Source organism: Prunus avium, chromosome 8, assembly GCF_965620075.1.
Source record: "Prunus avium chromosome 8, drPruAviu1.hap1.1, whole genome shotgun sequence".
Lineage (NCBI taxonomy): Eukaryota > Viridiplantae > Streptophyta > Magnoliopsida > Rosales > Rosaceae > Prunus > Prunus avium.
In genome coordinates this window covers 36,425,341-36,439,436 of record NC_142291.1, presented here as the reverse complement: position 1 = coordinate 36,439,436, position 14,096 = coordinate 36,425,341, and the positions used below count along the sequence as shown (strand labels likewise).

General features: G+C 36.5%; 3 protein-coding genes across 6 annotated transcripts; 2 read left to right on the top strand and 1 right to left on the bottom strand.

Moving 5' to 3' along the window:
* Nucleotides 1-1,718: 1,718 nt before the first annotated feature.
* SAD1 (Small nuclear ribonucleoprotein family protein) lies at nucleotides 1,719-4,331 on the bottom strand. The gene is made up of 4 exons (XM_021974875.2): nucleotides 4,171-4,331; nucleotides 3,955-4,078; nucleotides 2,251-2,323; nucleotides 1,719-1,996 (listed from the first exon to the last, which is right to left on the bottom strand). Exons 1-4 carry the CDS (start codon nucleotides 4,202-4,204, stop codon nucleotides 1,964-1,966), a joined length of 264 nt encoding a protein of 87 aa, XP_021830567.1. The 5' UTR covers nucleotides 4,205-4,331; the 3' UTR covers nucleotides 1,719-1,963.
* A 2,331-nt stretch (nucleotides 4,332-6,662) lies between these two features.
* Nucleotides 6,663-10,256, top strand: LOC110770688 (cellulose synthase, putative (DUF1644)). 3 transcript variants are annotated; one of them, XM_021974891.2, is made up of 4 exons: nucleotides 6,663-6,819; nucleotides 7,634-7,881; nucleotides 8,473-9,672; nucleotides 9,774-10,256. In XM_021974891.2, exon 3 carries the CDS (start codon nucleotides 8,483-8,485, stop codon nucleotides 9,653-9,655), a length of 1,173 nt encoding a protein of 390 aa, XP_021830583.2. In that variant the 5' UTR covers nucleotides 6,663-6,819; nucleotides 7,634-7,881; nucleotides 8,473-8,482; the 3' UTR covers nucleotides 9,656-9,672; nucleotides 9,774-10,256. The 3 variants fall into 3 exon arrangements, with proteins under 3 accessions (XP_021830583.2, XP_088101808.1, XP_088101809.1); XM_088245683.1 differs by having other exon boundaries at nucleotides 6,701-6,941; XM_088245682.1 differs by having other exon boundaries at nucleotides 7,634-9,672.
* A 1,687-nt stretch (nucleotides 10,257-11,943) lies between these two features.
* On the top strand, nucleotides 11,944-13,904 carry LOC110770705 (uncharacterized). Of its 2 annotated transcripts, none has more exons than XM_021974910.2 (5): nucleotides 11,944-12,176; nucleotides 12,269-12,353; nucleotides 12,449-12,936; nucleotides 13,280-13,538; nucleotides 13,661-13,904. In XM_021974910.2, exons 1-5 carry the CDS (start codon nucleotides 12,171-12,173, stop codon nucleotides 13,678-13,680), a joined length of 858 nt encoding a protein of 285 aa, XP_021830602.1. In that variant the 5' UTR covers nucleotides 11,944-12,170; the 3' UTR covers nucleotides 13,681-13,904. The 2 variants fall into 2 exon arrangements, with proteins under 2 accessions (XP_021830602.1, XP_021830601.1); XM_021974909.2 differs by having other exon boundaries at nucleotides 12,266-12,353.
* Nucleotides 13,905-14,096: the final 192 nt, after the last annotated feature.

Genomic DNA, 14,096 nt, shown 5'->3' with positions numbered 1-14,096 from the left:
GAAGAGAAAAAAAAAAAGGTTGATTAGATTAGATTAGATTATTTATCCAAAAAAAAAGACAGAGAGGAAAAGACGAATAAGAAGAGAAGAAAACAAAGGAGAGATGGAGAATGACGGAATGAGGAAGAAGAAAAGGAAAAATAAAAAAGAGATGGAGAGAAGAAGAAGAAGAAAAGAGAGAGTGGGAGGTGAGAGACAGTAAACGGAAAGAGAAAGAGGAAAGATGGAAAAGGAATATAAAAAAAAGAGGAATGGTGTTGGAGTTGGAGACGGATATTTTTTTAAAAACACATTTAGCAAAACTACCAAATTACCCTCCTTAACGGGTGAATGCGAATATTCTCGAATTGACCCGACCCAATCCGTTAGCTTAACGGGTGGCTAACGGGTTCACCCGTTTTCAACCCGACCCATTAAGCTCAACCCAAATACTGATAATTTCGTGCGAATTCGTGTCATGTTAACGGATCGTGTGCAATATTGTCAGGTCTAGATGGCATAACCATTTGTCCTAACGAAACTGAAGTTGAAGCACCACGGGAACGATTTTGGAAATTGAGGGACTCAAATGCAAATCGAGTCTGAGTTCAGGGACTAATAAAATTAGATTCGTTTACGTTCAAGTTTGATTTCTCTCTATATAAATTATATTAAATGCATAATTTTGACTCTCGCATTGTATATAAAAAGAAGATATCTTCTAAGATGTGATGTGAGGTACCATATACAACATAGAAAATTATTACGTTAGAGGCTTGGAGAGACGAGGGTGTTGGGGACATGCCATTCGTAAACGCGTTTTGGTGGTGGGGGAGGCCGCAAACGCGTTTAATTCTTAGGAGTTTGCGTCAATGACGTCCAAAACACTACCAAGAAGCACCGAAGTGCCACAACACACAAAAAACCGAGTCTTTCTTTCAACACTTTCCATATATTCCTTCCCACTCTTTCTCCCACCCACCTGCATTGCCTTCTTTATTTAAACCCCTCCACCATTCAAAAAGCTCAATCAAACATACACTCACTGATCACAGACAGACAGCAGACAGAGAGAGTAGAGCAATGAAGATTAATTCCAAAGGAGGAAAGGACTTGAACTTGAACTTGAACCTGAACAAGAAGAGTGATCAACAGAAGCAGAAGCAGCAGCCATATTGCTTCAAACCAAAAGCAGCTGCTTCTCCTCCTGCTAGTGTAATTCCAGCAAAGAGGAGGTCAGTGAAGAGAATCATTCTTAATGATTTTGTCCAATTCGTTTCTTCTCTTTTCAAAACCAACAAGAAGCCTAAGCCACCACCAAAGTCTAACAAGAAGAAAAAGAAGATTGTGATCACCAGCTAGTACTGTAGTGTAAAAGTTGTCCTCTGTTCTAATTCTAGTACAGGTGATTACACATAAAACATGCAAATGTTTTGCCATTTCTCTGGCTTTCTGTTGTACCATAGTTTTAATGTGAGTTGGTGTTCTAATTACTCGCTTGGTGTGTCTAGTTTTTTTTTCTCTTTTTTTCTGGCCTTAAACTACTAATTTGCACTCCTTTTGGATTTTGACTTTTCTGGGTTGATGATTGTGTAATTCATGAACAGGGAGTTTCCAAAATAACTCCGCAGCCATTTTTCCAATTGAAATTAAGACCCGCCAACACTCGGCTTCAAAACCACAGCGATGACACATAATAATCAGTCAATTATAAGGGGGGAGAGAGAGAGAGAGAGAGAGAGAGAAGTTTAGATGAATTGTCATTGCAAATCTGAACAATAAAGCTCAACTTAGTATTTAACACCACTTGCAATTACAAGGAACATAACACGTCATTTTGTAAAAGTTTCTCTACCATATCCTACAACCATGTCACCTCCTAAGAACAACAAAAGTGCTAAGTAGAGAAAAATGGAAACAATCTCCCACAAACCGCATAAATTGCAAATATTCAATAACAGAGTGTGGATGTTCCATTACACTCTCATTCCGGTTCAGGTGAGCCGCCAGGGACCAGCTGCATTGTGCACAAATATTGGAAAATTGATTAAAATAATTTGAATATATCTCATCTTTGTTTTATGATGGCTCTAGCTTCTATTGCAAAAGCCAAGAACCAGCCACCAAAAGCTTTGCACCAGTAGTTTAAAGCACTTACAGCGAGAAAAAAGGGCCACAAAAAGTGCAGTAGAAAACTTGACAAACAAAGACCGATATGTCTTACAATGGAAAATAAAGTGCAGCAAATAAAGACCAACATGTCTAACTTACAATAGCAATGTTGTTTCCGTTGAGCAAAATCTGATCAAGCTTGGTTATACGTCTTCCTTCAGGCGTAATCTCACTATGATATAAAGAGAGAAATAGAAAAGATGTTCAATATTAGCAGGTATAATATAAGTGGACTAACCATGTAGTCATAGAATGAATGACTAATATAAACTAAAAGTGTCTAAATTGATTATATATACAAACACTCTGTATACCAGAGATATCCCAGTTCAGTTCATCTCTTCTGATCCCAATATATTACAGTATGATAAGACTGATGAAAATAAGCAAGATGCAAAGAAAAGGTATGATGACATGAGGCTAGAGGGGAAGGTTCTATCTACCTTGTCAAAACAACTTGTAATCAACATCATGTTTAATTAAGATATTTCCTACAACTATAGCTTAAAACAATTATATAGCTTTGTCAGCTTTATCAATTCAATCCAATATAAATCCATGTTTCAATTGATCCTTATTGAAAATCCCAACTCCAAGTATTTTCTATAAATTTGTCAGCTTTATCAATCTAACATAAATTTATGTTTCAACTGATCCCTACTGAAAATCCTAACTCCATGTTTCAACTGTGACATTGTAACATACAAACTAATCGGTTATTCATAATGTGCTCTACCACCAAACCTAATCCTAACCTTTCAAAATAAAAAAAAAACCCTAGTTCCCATTGTATATAACTGGGAATGGAAGCTCTAGCGGCTGTCCTGCATTATTACAGTATTAACTGAAAGAATAACAAAGACAATACAAATTTTCCCAAGCCACTAAAAAATTGCCTCACTATCACTAAAATTCCTACCCTAACGACATATAAACTTCTGCTGCTTCAATCCTGAAAGAACTATGCACTATTAAAGGAGAGTTGCATGACAATCCTAAAGCCCGTACGAACATCAAGACCCAATACTTAAACTTTCCCATTATTCAATTTGATAGTTGAAGCATTTACAAACTCAAAGATTCAATCTTGTAGCAAAAGCGAGTAAAATCCCAAATTTCAGGGTTTCATGCTACATGAATGCAATAGAATTATATAGCTTAGGGTCAGCTTTGTCAATTCAATCCAATATAAATCCATGTTTCAATTGATCCTTATTGAAAATCCCAACTCCAAGTATTTTCTATAAATTTGTCAGCTTTATCAATCTAACATAAATTTATGTTTCAACTGATCCCTACTGAAAATCCTAACTCCATGTTTCAACTGTGACATTGTAACATACAAACTAATCGGTTATTCATAATGTGCTCTACCACCAAACCTAATCCTAACCTTTCAAAATAAAAAAACCCTAGTTCCCATTGTATATAACTGGGAACGGAAGCTCTAGCGGCTGTCCTGCATTATTACAGTATTAACTGAAAGAATAACAAAGACAATACAAATTTTCCCAAGCCACTAAAAAATTGACTCGCTATCACTAAAATTCCTACCCTAACGACATATAAACCTCTGCTGCTTCAATCCTGAAAGAACTATGCACTATTAAAGGAGAGTTGCATGACAATCCTAGAGCCCGTACGAACATCAAGACCCAATACTTAAACTTTCCCATTATTCAATCTGATAGTTGAAGCATTTACAAACTCAAAGATTCAATCTTGTAGCAAAAACGAGTAAAATCCCAAATTTTAGGGTTTCATGCTACATGAATGCAATAGAATTAAGGGAGGGTGCCGTACTATTCAGTGACGTCTTCGAGAACCATGTTGACGTAGACATCAAATCCCCTCAGAGTCCCGACGAGCTCCTTGTCTCCCTTCATTATCACCCATATCTTCGACCCTATGCACCGGTCGATCAACTCTGCGAATTTTCAACCCAAACACCTCAAATTTTCCGCTTAATTTTCTCGAGTAAATACGACACAGTATAAAAAGAAACAGAGCGGGGCAAACCTGATGGGAGTAGCTGTGAGGGATTGTTGGCCATTGGAATTTGGAAGCAGAAAACTTTGGCTGCGATAGCGAACGAGTTGGCGGCAATCCCAGTCCGTCACTGTGAGTCGGGAAATCGGGCTAGATGCTTGGTAGTGTGTTTATAAGTGTACCAGATTTCAAAAGGCCAAAATACCCTAAGTGCTTTTTCATATTTACCTTTATGTGCTTTGAATTGGGTGTGTTATATGGATGATGTAATTTGTAATTTGTATTTTGTACTTCTAAAATGGGCCGCAATTGAGGTTTGGCATTTGTGTTTTTTAATACGTGATATTAAAAATGGAGGAATTGAATTTAGGATTTCGGATACATGATAGACACTCTTAACTACTTTTTCAGATTTCTGTCATGGAAGTTTTGATTTTCTTCAAGGATCCAATATGTGATTGATATATTTCTTGTCATTCTTTCAACATTGGACCAAGGAATTATTGGTGGCTTGTCCCAGGCAAGGGCCCAAATCATGACAAGTGTTTTTAGAGCATTTTGGTGAAAGAAGATTTGTACTAAAATGGAATACTTGAATAATAAGAAGGGTTCACATCACATGTCACATGTTAATTATGTGGACAAATTACATTAGGTTATAACTCACGGAAAGTATAGAGATACCAAAAGCATTTAGGGTTTATACATTAATGACTATATGTTGCATTTATAGGTGATTTTAGATTAGACAAATGTATTTAGGAGAAAAGGTTTGTTTTTAGAGGGTATATAGCCTTCGAATGTTTTAGCACCTATGATTTTTTTTTCTTTCCAATTTCCATATTTTTTTTTAAAGATAACATGTAACTTGAATGGTGAAACGATAAATTGACACTACTTTAAAGTATCTCAAATTTTGAGATGATTGTGTCAAATATTTTTTAAAGATAATAATGCGATTACATTGTGATCAAGGTCTTAAATATCGATAGTTTCGGAAATATCAGTGGTTCAAAAATATGGAAATATCGATGGAAATATCGGGAAAATTTCGATATCGATAAAAATTGAATAAAAACCACGAAAATTGTGATAAATACATGGAAATTTTTAATGAAACTTTAGAAGAAGTTTATTTAGCAAATCATCTATTATTTTGACACACAAAATTGGAAGGAAATGCATATCATAGCGGGTTTGAGTGATTTAAGTTGATTATATTGCAAGCTGACAAACTCTGTGACTTAGAAAATTTGGAGTAATTAATGAAAGAGAATTAAACACCCCATAGTAATTTATTTATCATTTTTTAGTACAATATTTTACACTTTATAAATTGCATGGTAAAATACATGAGTAACCTTATTTCACATTATTCACTGGACATGGTACACGTTCTTATATTTATTATTTATCAAAAATTGAAAAATAATTAAAGATGTAAACCAACTTGATTTTTCATGAAAATTAGGCACTTTACCATGCTTAAAAAATAATAGTGAAGATTGAAAATTAACTAAGAACATAAATAAATTTATCTAAGGAAGAATTAAATAGTAAATAAAGAAAATAATTATAGAGATTTAAGTAATTAAGCAACAATTTGAAGGGGAATTTAGTAATGTAGGTACTTATAATGAATAATAAAATAATCAATAACATTAAATGGATTAAATAGAAAAGAAATAAATTATATTAAGTAATTAAGTTACTGATCAACAATATAAAACAAAGTAATTATGTTAATTTCTATTTTGAGAAATAGCTCACAAGTATTATAAATATAAATTCCATAGCTTACTATCACAAAGCAAGGACTGGCGTGGTGGTTAAGTTGCTACAGACCTCAGAATGGGGAAGGGGTTTGAACCCCTGCATGTGTAGTGAGTTTTCTTTAATTTTTGAAAGTTCATATCGCGATATTATCGATATTATCGCGATATATTGACCATTTGCAGCGTTCATTTGGACGAAAATATCGTTATCAAAATATCGGCGAAATTATCAAGGAATTGACGATATATATATATATATGGAAATGTGCTAAAATTTCGCTGCCCAAAAAAAACGATATATATACGGATATATTTAGTTCCTTGATTGTGATGAACTCACAAAATCCTTTAATGGGAATTCGGACTCTAAAATGGAAAGCAAACCAGTCAAACAATGTTTTAAGTCTAATAAGTGATATGAATTAAGCAAATGATAGAAAATTGGAGATTTAGAGTCAAACTTATATGATAATAGAAAAATAGTTTGCACAAACAATGTTGCTTGCACTCAATAAAATACACAATACAACCAATTTTATTAATACAGATTACAATATAATTGTGGTGACAAATAAGCGTCCAATGAACGACATTATGGATGCAAAATCAAAACGCATGCAAACACCGAATGAACCTGCCCGTGGGCCCGACAACCACCTGATTTGCGCCACGTGTTATGAACAGGCAAAGGCAGTCTCGACCGCTCCATCGTGGCGGTTGCAAGAGCCGCTGGTTAGTGGTTACCCTCCATTTTCCAAAACGCATTATAAATACCGAAATTCATGTGACGTTTTTTCACAATTTCCCAAATTTCTATTTTATATCTCACACACAGCGATTTCTTCACGCAATCTCTCACCCCACACCAAATTCAAGGACGAATTCAATCACTTCTGTTTCTCTTGTAAATCCTCGCCTACTTTGATTGTGTTCAATTTCCAGTAAATTGTTCATGTTGATCTAATTATTGTTGTGAATTTGATCGGGTTTGGTCCTTGTTGAATTGGGTTGTTAATGGATTCTTGGGTATTTTTCTAAAAACCTGAATTTAATGCCTGTTTTGTTTTTCTTAATCCGTTGATGATCTGAATCGGAATAGTGGTAGAGTTATGGGTAGGGTTTGGATGCGATTTGGGGTTTATCTGTGGGTTTAGATAATTGATTTTGATTGGGTAAAGATTTGTACTTTGACCATATTGATCCCTACCCAGTGCAATGCTCAATTTCTGTTTAGCTATGCTTAATTTCCTTTGGATTTTAGGTTTGAAGATGGCATTGGGTTGTCGTCTATTTGATTACTATTTGGGTTTCTTGTTTAGATTTTTTGGTAACTTGTGGAATTTTGTGTATGTTTTTGTATATGAAAGGGCTGGATGAGTGTAAGCCCTTTTAGAATATCTGATCAGCGTTAGAATCAGTGTAAGATATTTAGGTGGTGAGTGTAAGCTCTTTCATGATCTGATCATGTTGGGGTAGGTGGGTTATTGTTAACGATTATAAGATGTTGGGTAAGGTTTAAAAAGATATTGGGGTTTTCATTATCTCGGCAGCGCTTTTAAAGGTTTTTGAAATGTCAGTTCAAAATTAATCTGGTCTGAGGCATGTATACAAGCATGCTCTTTCTAATGATATTGCATCTAACCGTCGCTGAATAATACAATGATTGGATTACGATTTTGTGGACATGACATCAATTATGTCTTGTGGTATAACTGCAGGTCTCAGTCTCACTGGTGATCTGTTGGCCTGAGAAGTAGTCGTTATATATTTAATCAAGAAATCTATCACTTCAAGTTCTGTACTGCTGTCCATTTGCTGCATTATTTATCTCACATTTTGGAGCATTGTAAGAGTGGTTGCATTGTGATTTCTATTAAAGTCAAGTAAAGATTCAGTATTTTTCAGTTGGTAACGCAATAGAGATCAGAAGCTCCAGTAGGGAACTTATTTAGAGCTTTGCATTTTGGTAAGTGTATATCTAGTTCAATGATTCATTATATTTTTTTATCTGTTTCAAATAATGTGTTTTTATTCGGGCTCTTCTTGATATATGATTATTCTGATTTCACATAATCTTAAGTTTGTTGAGAATAAAGGTATCACAGTTTTGGCAGTACTAATTTCATAAACTGTTAATAGGAGTTGACAGTTCTTTTGTATTAGACTTACTTTGTACATTCTCTTAGAAACTTCAAACGTGGTTGGGTTTTCTTTTGTACATTGTTAGCTATCTAGACTTTGAGTAGTTTCTTATTTTCCTCCTTGTCAAACTGAATTTGACAGTTGTTCAAAATGGTATTAGTACTTTTGATTCCTAAAGACATATTTTATAGTGTATGGGGAAGGGATAATGTGAAACATTATACCAAGGTTTGTACCATAAAACATTTCTACCCAATAGATGCTTCTATTGTCTAATGTGATAAGAGGAATAAATTGCTGCTGTCTGCAACATGACCATAGTGTTTTCCCCCTTCTTATGTAATTGATGAACATTGAGTTATGCACGATAGTTCTTGTGTCCTGATAAGTTCAACTTGCTGAGTAAATCGAACAGTGTATGCAAGATGGCTGGTGTGAAACGAAGAATAGAAACTGATTCAGATATTCGTGCTCTTTACAAAGAACTGGATGCGGTTACATGCCCTATCTGCATGGACCATCCACATAATGCAGTTCTCCTGCTTTGCAGCTCGCATGAGAAGGGTTGCAGATCTTATATTTGTGATACAAGTTACAGGCATTCAAATTGCCTGGACCGTTTTAAAAAGCTGAGGGAAAATACTAGGAACAGTCCAACTCTACCCAGTTCTTTACCTGTAAACCATTCTGATTCTCATAATATTTCTGATCTGAACATCCCCTTGAGGACAGAATCAAATGAAGCTAATGAAACTCACAATCTGATTGAAAGCAATACTCTAATATCTGTTAATTTACCTGGACCGCCACAAGGACATATTATTCAAGATCTAAATAGGCCTTTAGAAGCACAAACAGAAGGTGTTCTGGAAGTGGCTGATTCCGAGTCATTTCAGGAAAGGGTTGAGCATGATGAGTTGGATGGGGAGAATTCACCAGATTCAAAACTGAGCTTGAAATGCCCTTTGTGCCGAGGAGCCATTCTTGGATGGGAGGCTGTAGAAGATGTCAGAAAGTATCTTAATCTGAAGAAGCGAAGTTGCTCTCGTGAATCATGCTCATTTTCTGGTAACTACCAGGAGTTGCGCCGGCATGCCAGGAGAGTTCACCCAACCACTCGACCCTCCGACATTGATCCATCTAGAGAACGAGCCTGGCAACACCTTGAGCACCAAAGAGAATTTGGTGATGTTGTCAGTGCTATTCATTCAGCCATCCCAGGTGCTGTTGTGGTTGGGGACTATGTTATTGAAAATGGAGATAGGCTACCAGGGGGAGGGGAAAGTGGTGCAGGTGAAGCTAATGGACCTTGGTGGACTACTCTGTTTTTGTTTCAGATGATTGGCTCAGTTGACCGTGCTGGGGAACAAAGGGCTCGATCAAGGGCTTGGACGAGACATCGGCGTTCAGGTGCTTTATCTGAACGCCGGTTTCTTTGGGGTGAGAATTTGTTGGGTCTTCAGGATGACGAGGTAGATGATGAGGATGATGATGATGATGATGAGAACTTGCCTATACTAAATCACAGAGATTTGTCTCCAATCCCCAGAAGGCGTAGGCGTTTGACACGGTCAAGGTCGGATGAAGATCGACCATGAGAGGGGTCTTTTATCTGGTAAAATTTATGTTTTCTTGAAAGAAAATTGATATCTGTTTTGTTGGATTGTATATCAGATTGCCTTTGGTTGACCCCATTTGGCACCATTGTTGTTCCAGTTACTGCAGTAACTGCTCGTCAGACAAGACCAACTGCTCTAAGAACTGCAGTTTGAGAACCTCATCAGCTTGTTGGAACTTGGAAGAGCGTTGAAAAGGATCATGATGATCATAGGGACAATGGTGGTGCAAATTTGAAGGGGATTCTATCGAGCCCATGTTCTCTTTATCGGTGGGAGGAATGAGCTTATGTTCTCTTCAAGCAGCCCAAGTCCTCTCTTTCAAGTAGGTAGAGGCTGCCGGCACAAGTTGAGAGCCTCCTCATCCACGGTTGATGCATTGTTCTTGCCATTCTGCACGTGTATCATATAACTATGTAGTTGATATCAGTTCATCTCTTTGTTTGTTTATAAAATACTATTACGATTGTTTGTGTTTATTTTATGTGAATTGTTTGTGTTAAAATGTGTAAAAGTTTATGGAACAATGAAATTTGAGTTTGAATAAAAGTGTGAAGATCTCGAAGTTTGATACTTTGGCTAACATTCCAATTGAGCCAGTTTGCATTCTCATTGTGTTGTATGGAAAATGTCAACTTTTGATTCTCATGTAAAGATTGTCCGCTTGGGAACTTTATCACCCCAGTGCGGATATTGATAGCACTCAAAAAGGGAAAAGCTGCATGTCCTTGATTTTGTTTTTCCAGATAATTCTACAAAATGAGAGATGATGAATGGCCATTGCCGACGACGTCATTTTGAACACAAGTACAATATATCGGCATAGAAACCAGAAGCAGATCATCCAAGAGAGAACGTGGATGAGATTACAACCAAGAGCGCCAAGCAGAAATGAATGAGAAAACAGCGACAGGTTTTGATGAGAGCAACTAATTCCTTCCCAGTAGTACCAAATGGGGCACCAGAATAAAATCAAAAGCTAAGAGGAGCATTAGACACATCACCCTTCCTTCATCTGAGTCTTCATCAAAGGCCCAGCTGCTTCCATCTCAAGTGACAGTGTGTCAAGACTTGCATAACAAGTATAGTTCCCCCAATCTCAGCCCTTGATCATTGGCTCATTCAACAGCCAAGATCAGTCTGAATTGCATACGCAGTTGCAGCCACAAATTATGGAGGGCTACAAATTTCTATCAAAACCCGATGAAAATGAGAGGGCAGAGAAGCTGAGACGCAAACAAAAGCTCGACAAATTAGGCCTCTAATTTGGGTTTTACACAGAGTAATTAAAATATAGTTATCAGAGCATATCTGCATATGATTTCTACTCATCCCCATGTGAGAGCACAAGAAGTCTTTTTTCATGCTTGCAAGCAGTAACACTTAAGACGACATCCCCAGGCCTAAAATCTCTCCTCCTCCACATGCTCAACCAACCTGTAAATTCAATATTATATATATGTGGAGACAAAAAGAGAATTGCCTGGAAATGTAGCAATATATATATTTTGTCATAATTAAATCTGCCCCAACTGGCCAAAATACAGAAAATAGTAAGAAACTTGGCAATCAGAGATGACCATTTTTCTTGCTTTGTAACAACTTTTTATGAATCTGCATTTCTATTTTCTAATCTGTTAGGGAACATGGCTCTTCCAACTCCCCCCACCTCTTTCTTTTTTGTTTTATGCCATTTTAATGTTTAATATAGATCTGAATATATAATCCAATTTTGTGTCCTCCTGCTTGGGAGTCAAGTTGCAAGGGCCTGTATTGTAGCTCATAATATTATTATGTTAATAAAACCTTGCAATAATTGGTCCTGCTTGCCAGGATCAACTTACCTAAACTGCAATATGCTTGTCCAACAATGTCTTCAGCTTCATTTTTACCCTCAACTTCCAAAACCCAGCTTTTGTTTTTTTTTTTTAATACAAGCGATATTGAGGGAGGGAGGAATTGAAACCTAAGACTTTGGGTGCACGAGTAAAAACTCTTAACCATTTGAGTTACAATCCCATTGCTCCACAACTCAGTTTAGCAGATTATTGCTTTTCACACCCATGTAAATCTGCAGGACCATATGTATATATATGTACACAAGGGGACCAATGGGATTGATGAACCAGAGACAAACAAGTGTATGGCTAAAAGAAATGCCACCAGGTCTAAGCACATTTTGGTTCTTAATTAATTCAAATCCTTTACTACCTACCACATTATCATCTTATATATATTTTCCCCATGTTACAAAGAATCTCAAGCCAATCCTTCCCCACTCACTGCTTAGTTGTCTCACTGTTTTTCTTAGATTCACTTCAATTTCCTTTGTCTTCTTCTTCCATAGGTCTCAAAGGCTAGACAGGAATCTTCAGAGCATGCAGACAGCATAGGTAGATCTCTCTGTGCTGTCCATTTGACCAAAACACAGTCATCCGCTTCTCACTCTTCACATTCACACCACTATATAAAGGAGGCTCTAAACACAAGCATAATCATGCAGGTAAAACAGTGTAAATATTTTTAGTCAAACAAATGCTTAGCTTGCATCTGCATCAAAACTGATGTCTCTCTTGATGACTTATAACACAGCAGATTTTTCAATGGCTCTTTAGAGCTACAAATGGACAAACAAGGGAAGACACTTCTGGTTCTACCAACAAGAAAGCAACAACTAATGGTAAGAGATCAAACTTCAACTTTTCACATCCAATTTTTCCAAACCATTATATTAAGACCATGTTTTGACTTATGTACTTTTTATGTTCATTTCAGATCAAGAAGCTAAACCAAATTACATAATTGTCTTTAAGTGTGGCGGTGTTGGTGTGTATCGGAAATTCAAAGGAATTGAAGAGAGAAAATCAGGTAGTAAGAAGTTCAAGCCACTTGCCTTTCTACGTGGAAAGGATGTGGCAAAGGCTTGCTTTTATAGCACTCTTCAGTTAAAGAGACTTGGTGGCATAAATAGAAGGCAGGCTAGGCAGCGTTGGATTCAATCCATGAAGATGAAGAAGGAAGATATTGCAAGAGGTCTGGGAATTAGTACCAAGGCAGATTCGGCAAATGTAGGCAACAAGGTGTTACCAGTGACAGATTCAACGTTAACAACCTCGATGAACACAAATGAACAATGTGGCACATCAGAAAAGAAAGAAAGGGTTAAGGGAGACAAAACCAAAACCATGTCAAGAATGAAGGAGCTATTGAGATGGGCTGCTGCTGCAAAATCAGAGAAGGGAGGAAAATTTATTGCCCGAAAGGTACTATTTTTTTTTTTCTTCCCTTAACATTATGAGTCTTTTTTTTAACATGTAGAGATATTTTGTACTAGCTGGACCTATTGATATGGTGCTGCAACCATATGTTGCTGTGATATTTTCTAGCCATCAATGATCGAAATTAAATGTAACCAGATATGAAGTAAAACTGTAAAATGTGAATGTTGTCAATTCTAAAGGGAAATCAGAGAAAGTTACATGCTTTCTAGTTAGGCTAAATTATACAGAATTTAGCAATATCAGCTCTAGATGGAGTTTCATAACCCTGAAGTTAAAATTTCTTAGTTGCTGACTTGTGGGCTTAAAATGATGCTGTTCCATTCAGGTTATGCAATTTCGAAACCGTGGAACTCTGAAGGCAGTACCAGATGATGATCAATTTAGCAACGATTCGCCGAAGATCAGCTTTAGATGGGATTTGGAAAGCTGCTCCACCACTTCCTCTGCCTACACATCAATTTCAACAGCATCTTCATTGAAAAATGATCAAATCATGAGCATTAACCAAGCTTTGAATTCAACAAAGTGTCAAGACCCTGACCGGGCTCCAAGGAAAGGGAACTGGATCACCTCAGACTCAGAATGTAAGACATGCTTCCTCCTAGAGTCTCTCCTAATCAACCAACTTTTATTTTCTGTTTGCTTGAAGTTTAAGTTGCTAAAAATCTATTCAACTAACCCTGAAATTATTTTTTGGCTTGGACAGTTGTGGTGCTAGAGCTATGAAGATCATCAAGTCTACGAATTGTTCTTCAAGGGTTGCATAGATCAACAGCTTGCTCTTGCTTAGTGATTGTATCATAGTAATGGATTGAAGATTTTAAATTTTGTGAAAGATTAAGGGCTGAAAAGCAAAATCAATACAAGGAAAGAGTGTTTATATGATCCTTCTTAATGAATGTGGCCTACATCAATAAATTCATAATCTAACCAATAGTTTTCCTTCTCAATGTGTGGCCTCAATATCTGCATCTGCAAACTCTTTCCTCCACATTCTCTTTGCATCCTGCTTAAAACTAATTTATGGTTTTGGCATTTGATTCTTGAAACAAATCAAGAAAGAAAGAAAAGAAGAAAAAAAAAAGACTAATGTTCAATGAATAAATACATAGGATAGGAGGATGGGCCTCAGGCTCCTAGCA